Genomic DNA, 17,110 nt, shown 5'->3' with positions numbered 1-17,110 from the left:
AGTCATAGACTTTTAGAATCGGAAGAAGGAACAGAGCTCATTGGGTCTTCTTTACTAGAGTGCTGATGTTCTGTCAGTTTATGCTTAAGTGTTACCTCTAATGGGACCCTTCCCACCTCAAGACTTCATATACAGTTGACTCTTAAACACCAAGGGGTGAGGGTGCCAACCTGTATGCAGTCCAAATCTGCATATAACTTTTGAGCTCCAAAAAACTTAATTATTAGGTTGGTGCAAAAGTAATTGCGGTTTTCACAATTGTTTTTAACCTTTTAAACCACAATTACTTTTGCACCAAACTAATACCGTGTTTCCTCGAAAATAAGACCTAGCGGGACAATCAGCTCTAATGCGTCTTTTAGAGCAAAAATTAATATAAGACCCGGTACTATTTTACTTTAGGACTGGATCTTATATAATATAATATGATGTAAGACCAGGTATAATATAATAATATATATATAATATATATATAATACATGTAATATAATATAATATAATAAATATAATACCAGGTCTTATACATATAATATAATAATAATATAGTACAATACAATATAATATAATATAACGTCGGGTCTTATATTAATTTTTGCTTCAAAAGACGCATTAGAGCTGATTGTCCGCCTAACCGGAAAATAAGCCCTAGCATGATTTTTCAGGATGACATCCCCTGAACATAAGCCCTAATGCATCTTTTGGAGCAAACCTTAATATAAGACCCGGTTTTATTTTGGGGAAAACACGGTAATAGCCTAGTGTTGACAAGAAGCGTTACCAATAAGAAACAGGTAACGCATATTTAGTATATGTATAATATACTCTAGTCTTATAATAAAGTAAGCTAAAGAAAGTGTTAAGAAAATCATAAGAAAGGACAGTACATTTACAGTATTTATTGAAAAATATCCGCATATAAGTAAGTGGACCTGCACAGTTCAAACCCATGTTGTTCAAGGGTCAACAGTACTCAATTAAGGAAATGTTCCATTTGGTGTATATATTTTTTTTCCTTCCACTGAGCTGAAATTTGCCTGTGGCCATGATGCTTAGGTTTACCATCCAGAGCAGAGAGCAAAGCATTCTGCTCTCTTTGCCAATCCTTTAAATACTTGAAAGCAGCTAACCTGTCTCTTTGAGTCCTCTAGTTCCCTAGTGAAACAACCTCAGTGCCATCAATATGAGATAGTTTGTTTCTAGGTCCTTCTTCATGGTTGCCCCCTCCCTTTAATTGTCATTCATTTGTCACTGTCCCTATTTCATTGTAGCACTCAATCAAGTGTCCGTTACTCAATGCACCAGATGTGCTTTGGCAGAACAGTTTAGCAGAGCTTATGCTGTTTTTTTGTTTTGTTTTGTTTTTTTTAACTAGGCTATGTGACAGATAATTGGGTCATCAAAACAGTTTAAAGTGTGCTGACATATTACTAAGTTTTGAATTATGTTAAACAAAGATTTACACCATATCTGAAAACTAAATCTATTCTACTTTATTCACCTTATACAAAATGTTGTTGGAAATTGCTTTAAAACAAGTAATAAATTTAGATCATATTTTGTTTAGCTTTTTTGATTCAGATATAATTTCCAATGTCTTACATAATTAAAAAATTAACAATTATTGTTATATATTTTTCCTAATTCGGTATCTGCCTTCTTGTTTTATTTTTACTGGTACCCTAAATTAGGGGACTTTTCTAAGGATGAACCAGTTCTGCAAATATTATCAAATTGAAATTCCCATGATGCCAAATTTAAAATAACACCATACAGATTCTAAGTTTTATTTCCATGGAATCTATTACTGGATATTGCTGTTAAGATTATCAATGAATGCACAAAAGATTCTTCAAATATATATGTCATTTGTGCCAGTAAATTAAATAAATTCTACTGAGTTTTCTTAAAAACAAAAGTAAATTTTATTAATATTTTTCACTCAGAAGTATAATTGTTCAGCTATTTGGTGTTTTAATATTTTTAAGATGTTGAGAAACTATGGTAGTGCTTAAAATAATTATTTTCACCATTGACCCAAAATAAATCTTGGTTTTTGTCATATTGCTGCTAATCTTATGCGTTCAGATGAATGCACGTATAGTCTTACTGGCAAGGTGAAATGTTATATGAAATATAGGTGGTTCAGTATGTACTGGGTGGTTTATGTTGAATTACCACTTGGTTCTGTTCTATGGGTCCTCTAATTCAGTTGCACCAATACCATCCAAGTAAAGAAGCATTCTAATTTAAAGTATCCATTTTTGTTTGTAATATTTATGTTTAAAAATATGTAAATATGTATTTATAGTGTTACTGAAGCTGATAGAGTTAAAATAAAGATGGATAATATATTTTTATTATATTGCATTCACATTTTGCAAATATTTAAACATCACGCATAGTATATCTGGACCATTGTCTTCTTGTCAGTATTGGAGAATTCAGTTTTTGTAAGATCAATTTCATTATAGATAAACCTGTCAACAAAATATAATATAGAGAGGAAGTCATGATTTTGTAAAATAATTTACATTTTAAAGTAATTTAACTGACTTCTAAATCTTTAAAGAAAGACATATATCATTAGGATGGGATTTAGTGAAGAATACATTATAGTTGGTAAGACTACAAGGTTGTATTATAATATACATAAGTAAATATTCTGTTACAGCTTTCAAACCCTAAATGCAGATGTGAAGAGAAAGAGATAGATAGTAGTACACAGAGGAAATCCAGAAGATTCCCTTTCTGATCCCAGTTCTGCCACTAATATCAGGGTGGTGTTAGATAAGGCTCTGACTCTCTTGGCTGCAGTTTCCTCACCTGTGAAAAGCAGGAATTGAACTTCAGTTACCTCCCATGTGCTTTACCAGTTCTAAAATCCTGTCATTTAAGGAGGGAGCCATAATGAACCTACAAATGATTTCCATCTGTTGCTCTATTGGTTTGTCTCTTTATCTCCAGTTCTTCTTCTAAAGCTATTTCGAAAATTTAAAAGAAATTTTATCTGCAATTTGAAATATCAGTGGTCTTTTGATGAGAAGCAAATCAACATTTAAAGTACAAACATCACATCTCTGTAACACAGCTTAAATTATAACAAATTGGAATCACTTTAAATGATCTAGCCTAGTGACGTCACTGGTTTTTATTTTGTGATGATTTAACCCTCCTGTAAACAAAAGCAGCAAGAGTAGTTCTTTTGACCTGATTAAATATGAGTTATTTTAAAAAACAATTTTGCTAGGATTGTTTTTGAAGGATTGACTCTAAAAATGTTTGATTGCATGTGATTGTGCAACAATCCAGAAGAAAACCTGATATTGATGGTGGTATTTTCTTCTCCTCGCATTTTCTTGATACAGAATAATGATTGGATTTAATGTTTTTCTTTTTCCATAGTATTGCAACTTTGAATATGATCTCCAGAAATGACAGCCTTGATTAGTATTATTCACAATTAAAAGAAACATTTGTATAGGTACAGTGGGGGGAAAATAACCATTGTACATGGAAAGAAGATACATAAAGGAAAAAAGCACAATTGTGAAAACCTTCAACTGTATTTTTCTCTGTATATATATATATATATATATATATATATATATGATAAAGACTTTATTTACAATTTTACTGAAAAAATTAAAGTTAACAGCATTCCTTAGAAGCAGGTATTCTCTAAAACACACATATATAATATTAAAATATAGTTGTGAAAATAGTCATGGCTTGCTCTCAAATTTTTATTCTTATTTGGTGTGATAATCTTAATTGTAAAAAAATGTATATTTCTTTGAAATTTACAAACTGTACAAATGCTTATTAAATACTCATTTTATTAGCATGTGTTAAGGGGGGTTTCTTATTTTCTGACTAACATTTTAGTATTTTTAATTATGATAAACCATGTAACACAGACTCATGAATTTTGGGGCAGTGGAAATTATTTCCTTTGACTCTTTTTTCTGCATATCATCAATTTGCTTTTTACTCATGTTTCTTCTACTGTCGCTGTAAGCTTACTTGTTGTTTTTTCTTTCCTTTTCTTCATGCTGTCGTTTAGAGCCCTACAGAGAGACAAGTATGGGAGTAAAGCTAAACATTGCATATCAAATGTAATTTTTTTTAGTTCACTTTTATTGCATCACATATAGATGATGTAGTTATTAAAAACAGTTCATCTCACAATTTAAAAACGAAAGAACCTATGAATTGACTTATATAAGTATATGTTAATAGAGATTAGACGCTTTTGTTGTCTGATTCTTTTATCGTGTCACATAATCAACATAGTTGTTAAGTCTCATGTAATGTTTGTGTGAGTTAAATTGTTTTTAAATTAAGCATTTATTTTTGCTAATTCATAATCTTTTAATTTTTATTAATACATTCCGTCATACAAATGTATGTCTCATGCAACATGCCCACTTTATTTTACTATGGCTGTTTTCAAACCATATCTAATGCATTGACAACAGAAACAAACACGTTTCAATGCATCAGTTACTCAACCATAACCATCAAGCATACCATAGCAGCCTCTGCAGCAGCAATCACCCATCACATATGGCCCTTTAAAAAGCATTTACTGTTTTTTTTCTTAACATTGTGGATTTGTCTACAAAATATCTTATGACATGAAAATAAATCGCTTCACCCTATGTCTGTGATCGCTGCTTTTTAATGGATTTTATGTGTTGCTGTTTTTTGAAAACCATGTTACTTGAATACAGAGTATTCATCAGAAGTCCATATAAAAATTGGCACATTTGGGACACTTTATTTAAACCAGCAAAGAACTAGTTCAATTTTGTTAAATATAATTGCATCACAGATATAGAATGAATGCTGTATTTTCACAAGTTAACAGTGTATTGAGAAGTTTAATAGAATTGTTCAATTAATTGCTCTGTAAAGAAATACCTTTTCTTATTTACCAGTATTGGTTAAATGTTTGTGTTTTATTTTCTTTTGTGGTTGCATTTGAAGTGATTTATGGAACTATTATAGATTCTTGGATTTCTGTTCATTGAAGAAAATACAAAAGCCTTGAAAAAACATGTGGTCAAATTTATTTCACTGCAGCTGCTTCTTCCCAGAATATAATATTTAACCTCTTTAAAACTCAAACTTTAACATGCATACAAAGTCATCAATCATTATGAAATGGAATCTTTAATGCTCACACTATGTTTTTAGGAATCAGATGCCTAAGTCTTTACACATTCTTTTGTAATATTATCTAATGGCCCTAAACAATTACTAATGCGTTAATATATTAGTAACCAAAGTGCTTATACCAGAAAAAAAAATAGAAAATAAATCCAAATGTTTTTGTTTTGAAAGTTCCTATGTGCAGTTTATTTGAAGTGCCATTTATTTGACTAAGCATTATATCATGACTACATCATTCTGGCAAATTTAACATAATCCTTTTGTGGTTTTTTTGTGTAGAGATTATTTTTAATGTTATAAAATTATATATCAAATTATTAGAAACTCCTTGATTCTTTTAGTTTGACCAGTATATTCAAAGTACCACACATGAATTATGTTAATATTATACCTATTTCAGTGTTAAGACAACATGTAAAATTATAAGGTAATTAATTATTAAATTGACTTTGATGTGTATAAATTGAAAGCTATGAATGATTATACCACAATTTTGTGTTATTTTTTCTGAGTTCTAACCAAATAGGTTTCAAATAATTTTAGGCAATGTTTGTGTGGAAATTGCAAATTCATAGTTTTTCTTTTTTTCTTTTTAAGATTTATTTTGAATACTTTTTCATTTATAAGATTTCTGTCAATTGTCCAAGCATATATAGAGATAGAGATTCAATAGTGTTTTTTGTTTCCAAATATTGTACACTTAAAATGCTAGCAATTTATACATACTTCATAGTCTTGTTTTTGCTTTTGTGCTTGTGTATGTGTCCTATGGCCAATTGGATATAAATGTCATAGTGTTTTGTAATCTTTTTCAGAGGGGCTTCTGAACAATGCCAGGGATACAAGTGTCATGGATACTCTACCACTGAATGGTAACCATGGCAATAGTTACAGCATTGCCAGTGGAGAATACCTGAGCAACTGTGTGCAAATCATAGACCGTGGCTATAACCATAATGAGACCGCCCTAGAGAAAAAGATTCTGAAGGAACTCACTTCCAACTATATACCTTCCTACCTGAACAACCACGAGCGCTCCAGCGAACAGAACAGAAATCTGATGAACAAGCTGGTGAATAACCTTGGCAGTGGGAGTGAAGATGACGCCATTGTCCTGGACGATGCCACTTCCTTTAACCACGAGGAGAGTTTGGGCCTGGAACTCATTCATGAGGAATCGGATGCTCCTTTGCTGCCCCCGAGAGTTTACTCCACAGACAACCACCAGCCACACCATTACACCAGACGGCGGATCCCCCAAGACCACAGTGAGAGCTTTTTCCCTTTGCTAACCAACGAGCACACAGAAGATCTTCAGTCACCCCATAGGGACTCTCTCTACACCAGCATGCCAGCCCTGGCTGGTGTGCCTGCCGCAGAGAGTGTTACCACCAGCACCCAGACCGAACCCCCACCGACCAAATGTGGTGATGCAGAAGATGTTTACTACAAAAGCATGCCAAACCTAGGCTCCAGAAACCACGTCCATCAGCTGCACACCTACTACCAGCTAGGTCGTGGGAGCAGTGATGGATTTATAGTTCCTCCAAACAAAGAAGGGACCCCTCCAGAGGGAAATGCAAAAGGACCTGCTCATTTGGTCACTAGTCTATAGAAGACACAGAGAAATGTAAACCAACAAAACTGCTAACACCTGGTTGACTGTTCTGAGTTGCTATAAGCAGTGGTAATAATGTGTGTACTCCTAAATCTTTATGCTGTTCTTGAACAACAAACTCTCAGACTTTTTTTTTTTTTTTTAAACTGGGATTTTTAGGTCAGCCCAGGGGAGAAAGATAACTGCTGAAAGTCCCCTGTGTCCTATCTTTTCCTGTCCTTTCCCCCCTCAGATGGAGACTTCATTATGTTAATGAACGAGATATGAAGAAAATGGCGCTCATTGTGGCCTTGTTGAGTTATGTTGTGTTTGTTCTAACATCTCTGATGCTTTGTTACTATAATTCCAAGGACCTGTTTTTTGAAAGGCCAGAACAGTTTGACATTAGTAACAATGCTGCATCTAGATTGGAGTGCTGCTCAAACAAACATAAAAGCAAAGCAAAACTGTATCACATAGTGGTTTTTAGTCACTCACAACCTGAATTCACCACAGCAGGAATAGTTGTGGTATACAAAATAGAACAAAATTAATAATGAAATGGAGGGGAATTCTAGAATTATATGCTAAATGCATATTTTATGAGTTGCTGTATTAACTGATGATAAAACTAATGGCAGAAAAAAGATTGAACAATTTCTATGTAATGTACAGATACTAGCATTGCACATATAGTCTGCTTTCTGTTCCTCCAGAATTTAAGTCCTGTTAATGTAGTGGAAAAAAAAAAAAGAGAAATTTTCTTTTTCTTTCGTGCTGGTCTTGCAAGTTTGTCTACCAGTAAGAGAGCAAAGTTTCTTTCCTTTCTCCTTTGTTTTCTTTCTTTCTTCATTTTCTTTTTCCCCTTTTCTCTCTTCTCTCTTTCTCTCTCTTGCTCTCTTTTTCTCTCTCTCGCTCCTATTTTCTTTAAAAATTCACTTAGCAAAAAATAAATAAATAAATAAATAATAAATAAATAATAAATAAAACTATCACTTTATAAGAATCATTTTCTAGTAATGCAAACAAATTATTTTTTACAAAAAATAAAATAAATAAAATTAGACTTCCTTCCCACACTATATATCTTTATTCAGTCAAAATATTTCCAGGAGCATTTTTGCAAGTTAGAGCAGGACAAACTTTTATGTTTAGAGTGCACATCTGTTGTAATGCAAGCATATTTGGCAACTGATTCATCACCAAGACAGTAGCTATGATTCTAGAAGTCAAGAGGTGTCAATAGAACTAGTGGGGCTTCTGCATGTGAAAAAAAAAAAAAAAAATGGTATCCCATAGGCATTAAAGTGCTGAATGCTCAGTCTGATCCCCAAGTGGGCACCTGCACTACCAATTTTTAAAGGGAATTCACTCTCTCATAATAAGAATCAAAAGGTCAAGTTATTTTGAAGTGATTTTAAAAAAAAATCTTCTGTTTATTAACAGGAAAATTTATTTATTTGACAAGATTTTAAGTAATGTAGGAATACAAGAGGTATATTAGCAGCACATACATTTTTTTTTTTTTAAATTTATGATCCATTTTGTATGGTCTCAAAGTTGGATGACCTCATTACTAATATTTGTTGTAAAAGTGAAACTTGTTTGCCAACCAATAAACAACTGATTGAGATTTAGTAGATACTGTATTGATGTATGTACTATACGGTTAATTATTCTTTTATTTTTCTCGCCTTTCTTTCCATCTGTTTGCAGTATATAAACTTTGCTAAATCCTCTACGGCCCAAATGAGCCATGCAAAAGAAATCAATCTGCCTAAATGAATAACCTAAGCACAAAATTATACAGCTTTTACAGACAAAGGACTGGAAAAATAGGATGGTCATGTTTCTGTTAGCGGAAATGAGATGCATAACTTACTTTCAAACAGGTTATATATAGGTTATTATGTGCTTATAAACCGGCTGCAGTCTCTTTGCTTATTATAAAAGCCAGATTCAATCAGATGTTTAAATATTGAATTTGGGCGGGGGGATATGGATTATTTTTTTCTTCCCTCCTTTGTAAGCTCCATTTCGATGTTAGAAATTTAAATTTACTCAATTGGCAAAATTGCTGCAAGAATAGCAGCAAAGAGAATATCCATTTCATAAAGATAGTATAAGACATTATAATGCTAATTTTTTCTTGTTCTATATAAGGAAAAAAATGGGAGGGAAAAAGGCCTTTCAAATAAACTTTCTGGATCTCCCAGTGCAGAAGAACCTTTACCACAGTGTCTACATATAGAGCCCCTCCTAGGGCAAAGTTAGAATGAATATGCCAAATTACAATTTCTCTTTATATTTTGGTGATTTATTTTTCTTTTTCCTTTTCATTTCCCAAAAATCTAAACACTATCCACCTATAAATTAGTTTCTTAAATTAATGTGAGGAGTAGTATGGAAAATAACCAGTCATCTATAAATACAGTTTTAAAATATATGACGAAAGGAAACATTCTGTGGTGGGTCAGAGTACACCATAATCTTTACATCACCTCAAAATATCTTATGCATCATTCCTTTTTAGTCATTTAACATGAATATTTTTCAGGTCTACAGATTTTCTTTAAATTGGAGGAGAACCACAGCTTTAACCGTTATTAGGTTTTCTCACACCACTCTATGGCAATATTAGCACCTGAAATGTGGTTAGCCTATCTGGTACATAGAATACATTTGGTAATGAAAGTCCATTTTTTAGACTTGTTGAAGGTAACTTCAGAAACAGGAAAATGGTCTCTGGATTATGAGCACTTATGTTTGTTTTGCCAATCCAACAGTAATCTTTATGAGAGCAACTCTGTCAACAAGAAGCTAGTTTCACAGAACAATGGGGAAACTGCCTCACTTCAGCTTGCTGATGCTGCCAATTCTCATTTTTGATGTTTGCTACCGCCCTGCTCATTATCTTTTGTGTTTTATTATATGGAAATTTGAAGCAGGTAGCCTCCCAGCTATCCACAGACCAAGTTGAAGAACATCATTTGAATACATAAACTGGTACAGAAGGCCATTCAGTACTGTCAGTTACTACCAAGCTCTTACATCAAGATGAAAGGGTGAGATTTTTGATCTTGCATACATCATAACTGCTGTGCTTTCAGAGAACCTAAAGCTCCCAAAGACTTTCACAGGAAGAAATTGTTCCCCCAAGTTTTATGTGACTATAATGAAAAGAAAACAGTGGATAAAAGAACTATCTGTATACATTTCAATAGAAATGTGTGTCCTCTCTAACATGTCCTCTCTACACTAGCTGGTCTTGAATTCCTAAACTGGAATCTTATTATTCTATTTTTTTTTTTTTTTTTTTGTTACATGCATTTTCATGTGTAGCTATGGATAAATTAATTTTTTTTTTTTAATTTCCTTGTTTTAACTATCACTTTTGGTTGAGGATATTTTCAGTACTCTGTGATATTCATGACCGACTTATCTGCATATTTCTCATGTGTTTATATGGTTTTCCATTAAGAAGTAAATTTGCAACAAACATACATTATACATACGTAGCACATTATCTGATAGCTGGAAGTAAAAATTATGCCAATGAAACAAAGAAATTATTATTTCCTGGTAAAATAATATTTTTATAACATTTTACACTTGATTTTTTTTTCCCCTTTGCAGTCTATCTCACATAGTACTTTATCAGGGCATTAGCTAAGAGACCACATGTTTAGTTAATTCAGAAACTGTGGGAATATTGCTTAGCCATGTCCTAATTGATAACATTTATGGAGAAATCTAAAATTTGTGAAAAAGAAACAGGTTAAATTTCCGATTAAATTTTTGAGCACCCTTCTTTATTTCCACTCTATTAAAGTTAAAAAAAAAAAAACCACTATAGTTGAATAATAAATTGCTATGCTAAAATAATCATAAAAGCAAAAAAGACTGGCATGAGAAAAATTATACTGAAACAAAAATAATCAGGAAAATTTATCAATCAAATGTAGGTGGTGGAAATGCCCTTAACTTTCTGCAAAACAAATTCACAAATACTCTAAATTAAAATGTAATTTATGATCTCTATTTTTAAAATCCCTGTGAATCTAAAAATGTTCACATATTGATGAAAGATCTTTAAAATTTAGTATTTTTTTAATTTTTAATATTAATCGGTGTGATAAACTTTTCATGATAATGGAGATAAAAGTGTAAGTGAATTAATAATATTTACAAAGAACCTGTAGACTTAATTGTAGGCAATAATTTTAGGCTTTTTCCCCCACAAAAGTTCAAATCTATTGACTGGTTTGCTTGCACTAAAAAAATGACATTAAAAACTTTAAAGGCTGATTTTCTGCATAATGTAGAGACCAAACGGGAGAGAACGAAATATTTTCTGGGTTGTCTAAAGATCAACTCAAAACTAGTCAATAATCATGTTTGATTAGTGAAAGAATAACTAGTTTTTAGAAGTTGTCTATCAGCACTGTACCAAAGTGCCATTGCTTGGGATGTTTCTGGGGGGAGAAAAGGAAAAAAAAAAGAAAAATACTACAGAACTACTATGCATGTCACTTCAAATTTAGAGAGAGAGAGAAGGAATCCAAACCCTAATTTGATTTTGAGCAATTCTGAAAATACCGATAAGAATGTCCTTTCTTCTCTAACAAAAATACTTGAGATAAAATAACAGTATGTATGACTTTAGTATATTGTAGTAATACCAAGATAGGAAGATTTAATTAGTTCATGTTTAATAATTCATAACTATAACTTACCACATAATTACTATGCATTCCTAAGTGATACTTTAAATATATCTTGTTAGATTTCTACACATCCATAAATTACTTAGAAACATGGAAGCACAAGAGTGAAGCAGCAACATTGCAAAGTAGCTTAGGGAAGTATTTTTGTGCAAAATAATTCTACATGAGAAGTTTCTTTGAGCTCATAAAATACATTCAGTGGATCCCAACTATAAATTTAATTTTGTAATAAGCAAATATGTCCTTAAACTATCTGAAAACATTGCTAAATATCTATTTTTTTTTAATTTCTAAACTAGTAGAAATGAAAGTGTTGGTAGCTGCTTCTTTCCTGCTTAGACCATAAAAGGAATCTTTTCTATTTACTAATTAACTTGATTACTTCCTCTTTGCTTTAAAAAGGAAATCAACCTTTCACCTTCACCTGTACATATACTTGCATACTCTGATTCCTTTTATTTACAGCTTGCAGAGGAAATAGCTTATTTACAATATTGCAAACTTTATGATTTCTGCAATAAAATGGGTAGTTATTATGGTTTTGCATATTTGAAATAAAGTTATTACTAGTTCCTCTTTTTAAAAAAAAAATTAAAAGTCAGCATTTCCTAAACATCTAAGACCTTTAAGTTATTATTTAAATGTCTTGATTTCAGCTATGTTTTGATGTTTCCTTCTCTCAATATACTATATCACGGATTTTTTTTCTCATTTAATTTATGTCTCAGAGTATTTCAAAGGTGAATGCAAACTATGATTTTTAAGAAGGCATGTGAAAGGAGAACTTTAATTTATATGAAGAAGTCAAGGAAGACTATACAAGAAAAAAACTTCTGTTGGGATAATCAAATCTTTTTGAACAGAAGAAGAGAACCAAGTTGGCAAATTTACAGTGACGTAGCAGGACCTAAATTAGAGTTACAGAGAAAAATTTTCCAGGAAATAATAATGAAATCATTTAGAGTTATAAAAGTCTTAAACACTGTACCAAATACTATTAATGAAAAAAATAGAGTTTACCATATTATAATTTTATCCTACTCATGCCACAGGAAACACTAAAGACTTTTAACACTATACATATTTCTTGTCTAGCTACACCCTCTCCTAAGGAAACGTGAATATTTTATAAATGTTTCTTAAATACAAGTATTTTTGCCTCGATTCACTTTCACTCTCTAATCTGCTTACTCTCTTGTATGCCAACACAGTTAATGCTACTAGTAGCTTTGTACCTTTTAGAACTTTATTACGAATCTTTCTAATAAACATTAAATTAATATTAACTTGGAATTATGTACATTGTGCAAAATAATTCATAACCAACAGCAATATTCATATTACCAGATAACTCATTATATATGAATATTACTTTGAGACTGAACAAATAATTGACCTGCTGAAAACATTACTCTGAAGTCCTCTCTCTTCAATTATTGTAGTCAATTTATAAAATTCTGCAGACAGTTGTCCACATTATGTGTTATCAGAGTACTCCATAATCAAAATGTGTCTACAACTATTTCCAATGCTTTTTCATTCTAAAACGCCAAAGGAAAGAGCTTGAAAGACGAGGAAAGTAAAGCCAACTTCTAAGGATCTAATTTAGATAAACATCATTCACAATGAATAATTTTAAAATAAGATGTTCCACTATGTGATCTAAGGGAGAGGTTATTAAAGATTTACAGTTAGTACAATATTGGAGGATTGTAAATTTTAAAAAGTTTTAAGTTTGCTTCAATGGCCCAAGACTGCAGAATTTCACACTACATTGGCAAGGAAATATGTTTAAAATTCAGTAAAACATGTTTTAAAGCTACTTAAAGTAGCTTTTTAAAGGTTAAGAATTCCTCCGATTCTTCTGAAGGTAAAACTGGCAACATGACTATGGCTTCAAAATGAAATGTCTTGGTTGACCTCAAAAAGTGTTTGGCAAAATTCATGAAGGACATCAAGTCTTTAACAGTAGGTTCAAGGTCTTTGGGGATGGAGCTCAGAATACAGTGACGACAAGAGTGTCCTCTTACGCTGACCACTGCCTAGTCTTCTACAGCCTTTCTTTAATGCCGTGAATTTCAAGTTGTTACAATGACTTGTGTTTTGAATGACATTATGAATCAAGAAAGATGAGGAAAAATCATTTAAAGTTGGTTTTCATGCCTCATTTAAGAATAAAGATTTCCTTTACCATCCTAAGTAATAAAAGATGATTTGTCTTGAAACAACTGTGGACAATCAGAATGTGTTCATTTATAAGTCCTTTTTGTACATTCTAACACTGACCTTTGCCTAGGAACTATAAAATTGGGAATTGCAGAGCTTGATTTCCCTTCATTTGGCTTCTGTAAATGCATTGGAAAGTAGAAGGATAATTTGGAAAAGTTTTTCATACTGTTTTCCCACTTGCCAAGCATCAAATCTAATTCAAGATTATCTTTTAAAAAATGATAGTGTATTTTAAAAATGAACAGCTAATTAAGTCATTTCTCATTGATAAGGGAAATCAGATTTTAGAAACAAGAATATAGCTATTGCAGGATTTGGTCTCTTACCATTCTCATATATTTACACATGGCATTAATCTTATTATATACACCTACCAGATTTCAATCTACTGGATTTTTTCCCTTGTACAACCTTCCAACCTTTTGTCCCCCTTAAATGCTCTGTACAATCACATGTAAAATCATGAGCTACAAACCTCAATAAAAAATGTCAGTGAACAATAAGTGATGTAGTCACTGTTATTGTATGGTAGTACCAAAACTTTGGTTTTGGGACAGTATTTCAAACTGCAGGACAATAATTGAAATATGGACTCTTAATATATTTCCTTACTATCCCCAAACCCTGTTACCCTACTCTTCACACATTGGAAATAAAATAAGAGGCTTTTTTTTACTTTCCTTTATGTTTTCAGAGAACTGGTGTTTATAAAGCTATTTGTTTTTTTCCAGGAAGATAGAAAGTTAAATTAACAACTTACTGTTTGCCCTTAAAATTTGTCAGTAATGAGATATAGTCAAATGTAATCTTCTATCTGCTGCCTGATCTTATTTCTCCTTATCTCATACTTGGGAAATGGACAGTCAATTACCAAAGAATGTCTGGTCCAAAAGAGAATTTGGAGATTTGTTTGTGCTATGACATGCCTTTCTTCTTTTGAGTAAAAGTCACAGTAAATGTTACTGAATGTCTTATCACAAAGAGAGATGTTCTATAATCACCATTATGTAGTGATTGTAGACCTAGAGTGTGTAGTGTGTACCTGGAACATTACATTTTTTTCATTTAATCTTCCCAATAATGTGGTAAAATGGATTTTTTTCATACTCACTGTATAGAGGAAATTTAAATTCAGATTCACAGTCATAGAGCTGTCTAAAATCCATTTTATTCTTTTTAATCATGTTATAATGCAACTAAATGATAGTTAAAAAAAAAACCCACAACAACAACAACCCTTTTCCTTTAAATAAGGGGGAGAAACAGGCATTCAAGGAAACTGAAAAACCATTGATCCTGCTTCTAAAGAGCTGAAAAGTTTATGTAAACTCCATTTCCCTAGGCAGTTGAGAGAGACATAGAGATATCACCAATTCTATACCTTTAAACAGATTACTTTTCTACTAGGATTTCTCATCTCTAAAATAAATACAATATCTTGTATGTGGCATATAATGTACCTGGAACACATGAAATTCTCATCCAGAAAATTCTTAAACAGATTCTGGGTTAGTATTAAATAGTACTAATAGTTTCTGTCATTACCCATGCCCCCACCCACCACCACACATAATGATTAGAGAATAGTAGTATATTTCTAAATCAAGTTCTAGTTAAAGTTCCACTCTGTTATGTATGACTGGTTCATTTCATTATCAGAGATGTATAATAACTACAAGTTTCTTAGTCTTTTTTCAAACATATTTTTAATTTTCCAATTACAGTTGGCATACAATATACTAGTTTCAGGTCTACATCACAGTGATTAGACATTTAATGTAACTTACAAAGTGGTCTAATCTTCATGTATGCAATTTCTTAATGTTTAAATCTGAAAAATTGTACCACTGTACTTCTAGGGCGCAAACACAGCACTTTAAATTTTGTATTAAGCAGGTCTAATTAAAAATGGTTCTGAGTTAAATGTATTTGGCAGATGCCAGGCTAAACAAAATAAAGTAGTGTTGTTGTTGTTTTATTGTAGGATTTCAGAGAATGCTTTGCAAAACTACAAGAGGAATATAGATAGATAGATAGATAGATAGATAGATAGATAGATAGATAGATAGATAGATAGATAGATAGATAGAGAGACATGCTGCTGTTTCCTGAAATTATTTAGCCCTGAAATTCTGAAGGAACCTAAAAATACATTGGGAAGTATTAACCCATGGAACTCACTTTGTGAGTTCCCAAAATAGTTTTTGTTACACCTCCCAAAATAGTTTTGTTACAACTGAAGTTTGGTTTGGTTTGGTTTCTGAATATTTTATATCAATGAAATGCTGGCAGTGTGAGTCCTTCAATATTAGCTTTAGAATTCATGATAAAATAATGTTATAAAAGTATCTTCACTAAATGTCTGGCTCCAATCTTTAGGTGGAAAAAGAACAATTAATGAGATGCATGCTACCTGGATAATTGTGCCCTAACCATAGAATCCCTTTATTGCACCATAGCTTCCTATCTTCTACTTTCAAATATCCATTTGGCTGCAGCAACTAGAGACAAAAAGAGTTAATACTTAACTGGTTTTCTCATTTATGAAGTGCATATGAATTACAGGGGAATCATGTTAAAATGAAAATTTTGATTTCTGTTAATCTGGAGGTGGGTGTGAGTTTCTGCATTTCAAACAAGCTCCCAGGGATGCCTGCATGGCTGCTCCACCTGGTACCATGGCCCTGAGACTCTTTCTCTGTCTCTTCTTCAGAAACACACTATGCCTTGCTCTAAAGATTTTTCTCTCCTAAGTGGTTATTTTTAGGTACTAGGGAATATATTACAGGAAAAGAGAAACAGAATTTCCAGATTGTGTACAATTTTACCAAAATGTAAGTCTGTTAATATTTTTGAAAATATATACAAGGTAGATTCTCAAAGTTGGTAATGGAAACAGTGGTACTGAAGTTGAAGCCATTTAACTTTAACACCCCCACTTTAGGTTAGAAATGACACGGAAAAGGAAAGACAGAGTATATATATATATATATACAACATATATATATATACATACATACTATATATATATATATATATACATACATATATATATATATATACAACATATATATGTGCGTGTCTGTATGTCTGTGTCATGTGTAATTATATATATATATACACACACATATATATGTAGTAATTGCTTATTATGAAAGAAGATTTTAGCAAAGTGGTATTTTCTTCATAAACACTTATCTAAAACACACTAGAAATAGTCGTTAGAGAAGTGTAAACTAATTCTTTTGAGTTGTAAAACATCCATCCGACTGTTGCAATTGGAGATCCATGCTGGTCTTCTTTTTGTATGTATACAGTAGGGAATACTCCCATAGGTAAGTATGATAAAAAGTGAAAAATTAAAGACTATCCAAGAAAGAAA

At 31.9% G+C, this 17,110-nt stretch overlaps 1 protein-coding gene across 22 annotated transcripts in view; it reads left to right on the top strand.

Annotated features, from left to right (window-relative positions):
* Positions 1-8,409, top strand: part of ADGRL3 (adhesion G protein-coupled receptor L3) — a 748,795-nt gene extending 740,386 nt beyond the window's left edge. For 9 of the 22 annotated variants that reach the window (XM_019743744.2, XM_019743750.2, XM_074324498.1 and 6 more), the window contains 2 exons: positions 4,064-4,081; positions 5,991-8,409. In XM_019743744.2, coding sequence (XP_019599303.2) covers positions 4,064-4,081; positions 5,991-6,790 — 818 coding nt within the window. In that variant the 3' untranslated portion in view covers positions 6,791-8,409. Of the gene's footprint in view, positions 1-4,063; positions 4,116-5,990 lie in introns of all 22 variants that reach the window. The other 13 variants (XM_074324499.1, XM_019743745.2, XM_019743742.2 and 10 more) reach the window with 2 other exon arrangements.
* Positions 8,410-17,110: the final 8,701 nt, after the last annotated feature.

Source organism: Rhinolophus sinicus, linkage group LG02 (genome assembly GCF_036562045.2).
Source record: "Rhinolophus sinicus isolate RSC01 linkage group LG02, ASM3656204v1, whole genome shotgun sequence".
Classification (NCBI taxonomy): Eukaryota; Metazoa; Chordata; class Mammalia; order Chiroptera; family Rhinolophidae; genus Rhinolophus; species Rhinolophus sinicus.
This window is presented reverse-complemented; position numbering and strand designations above follow the sequence as displayed.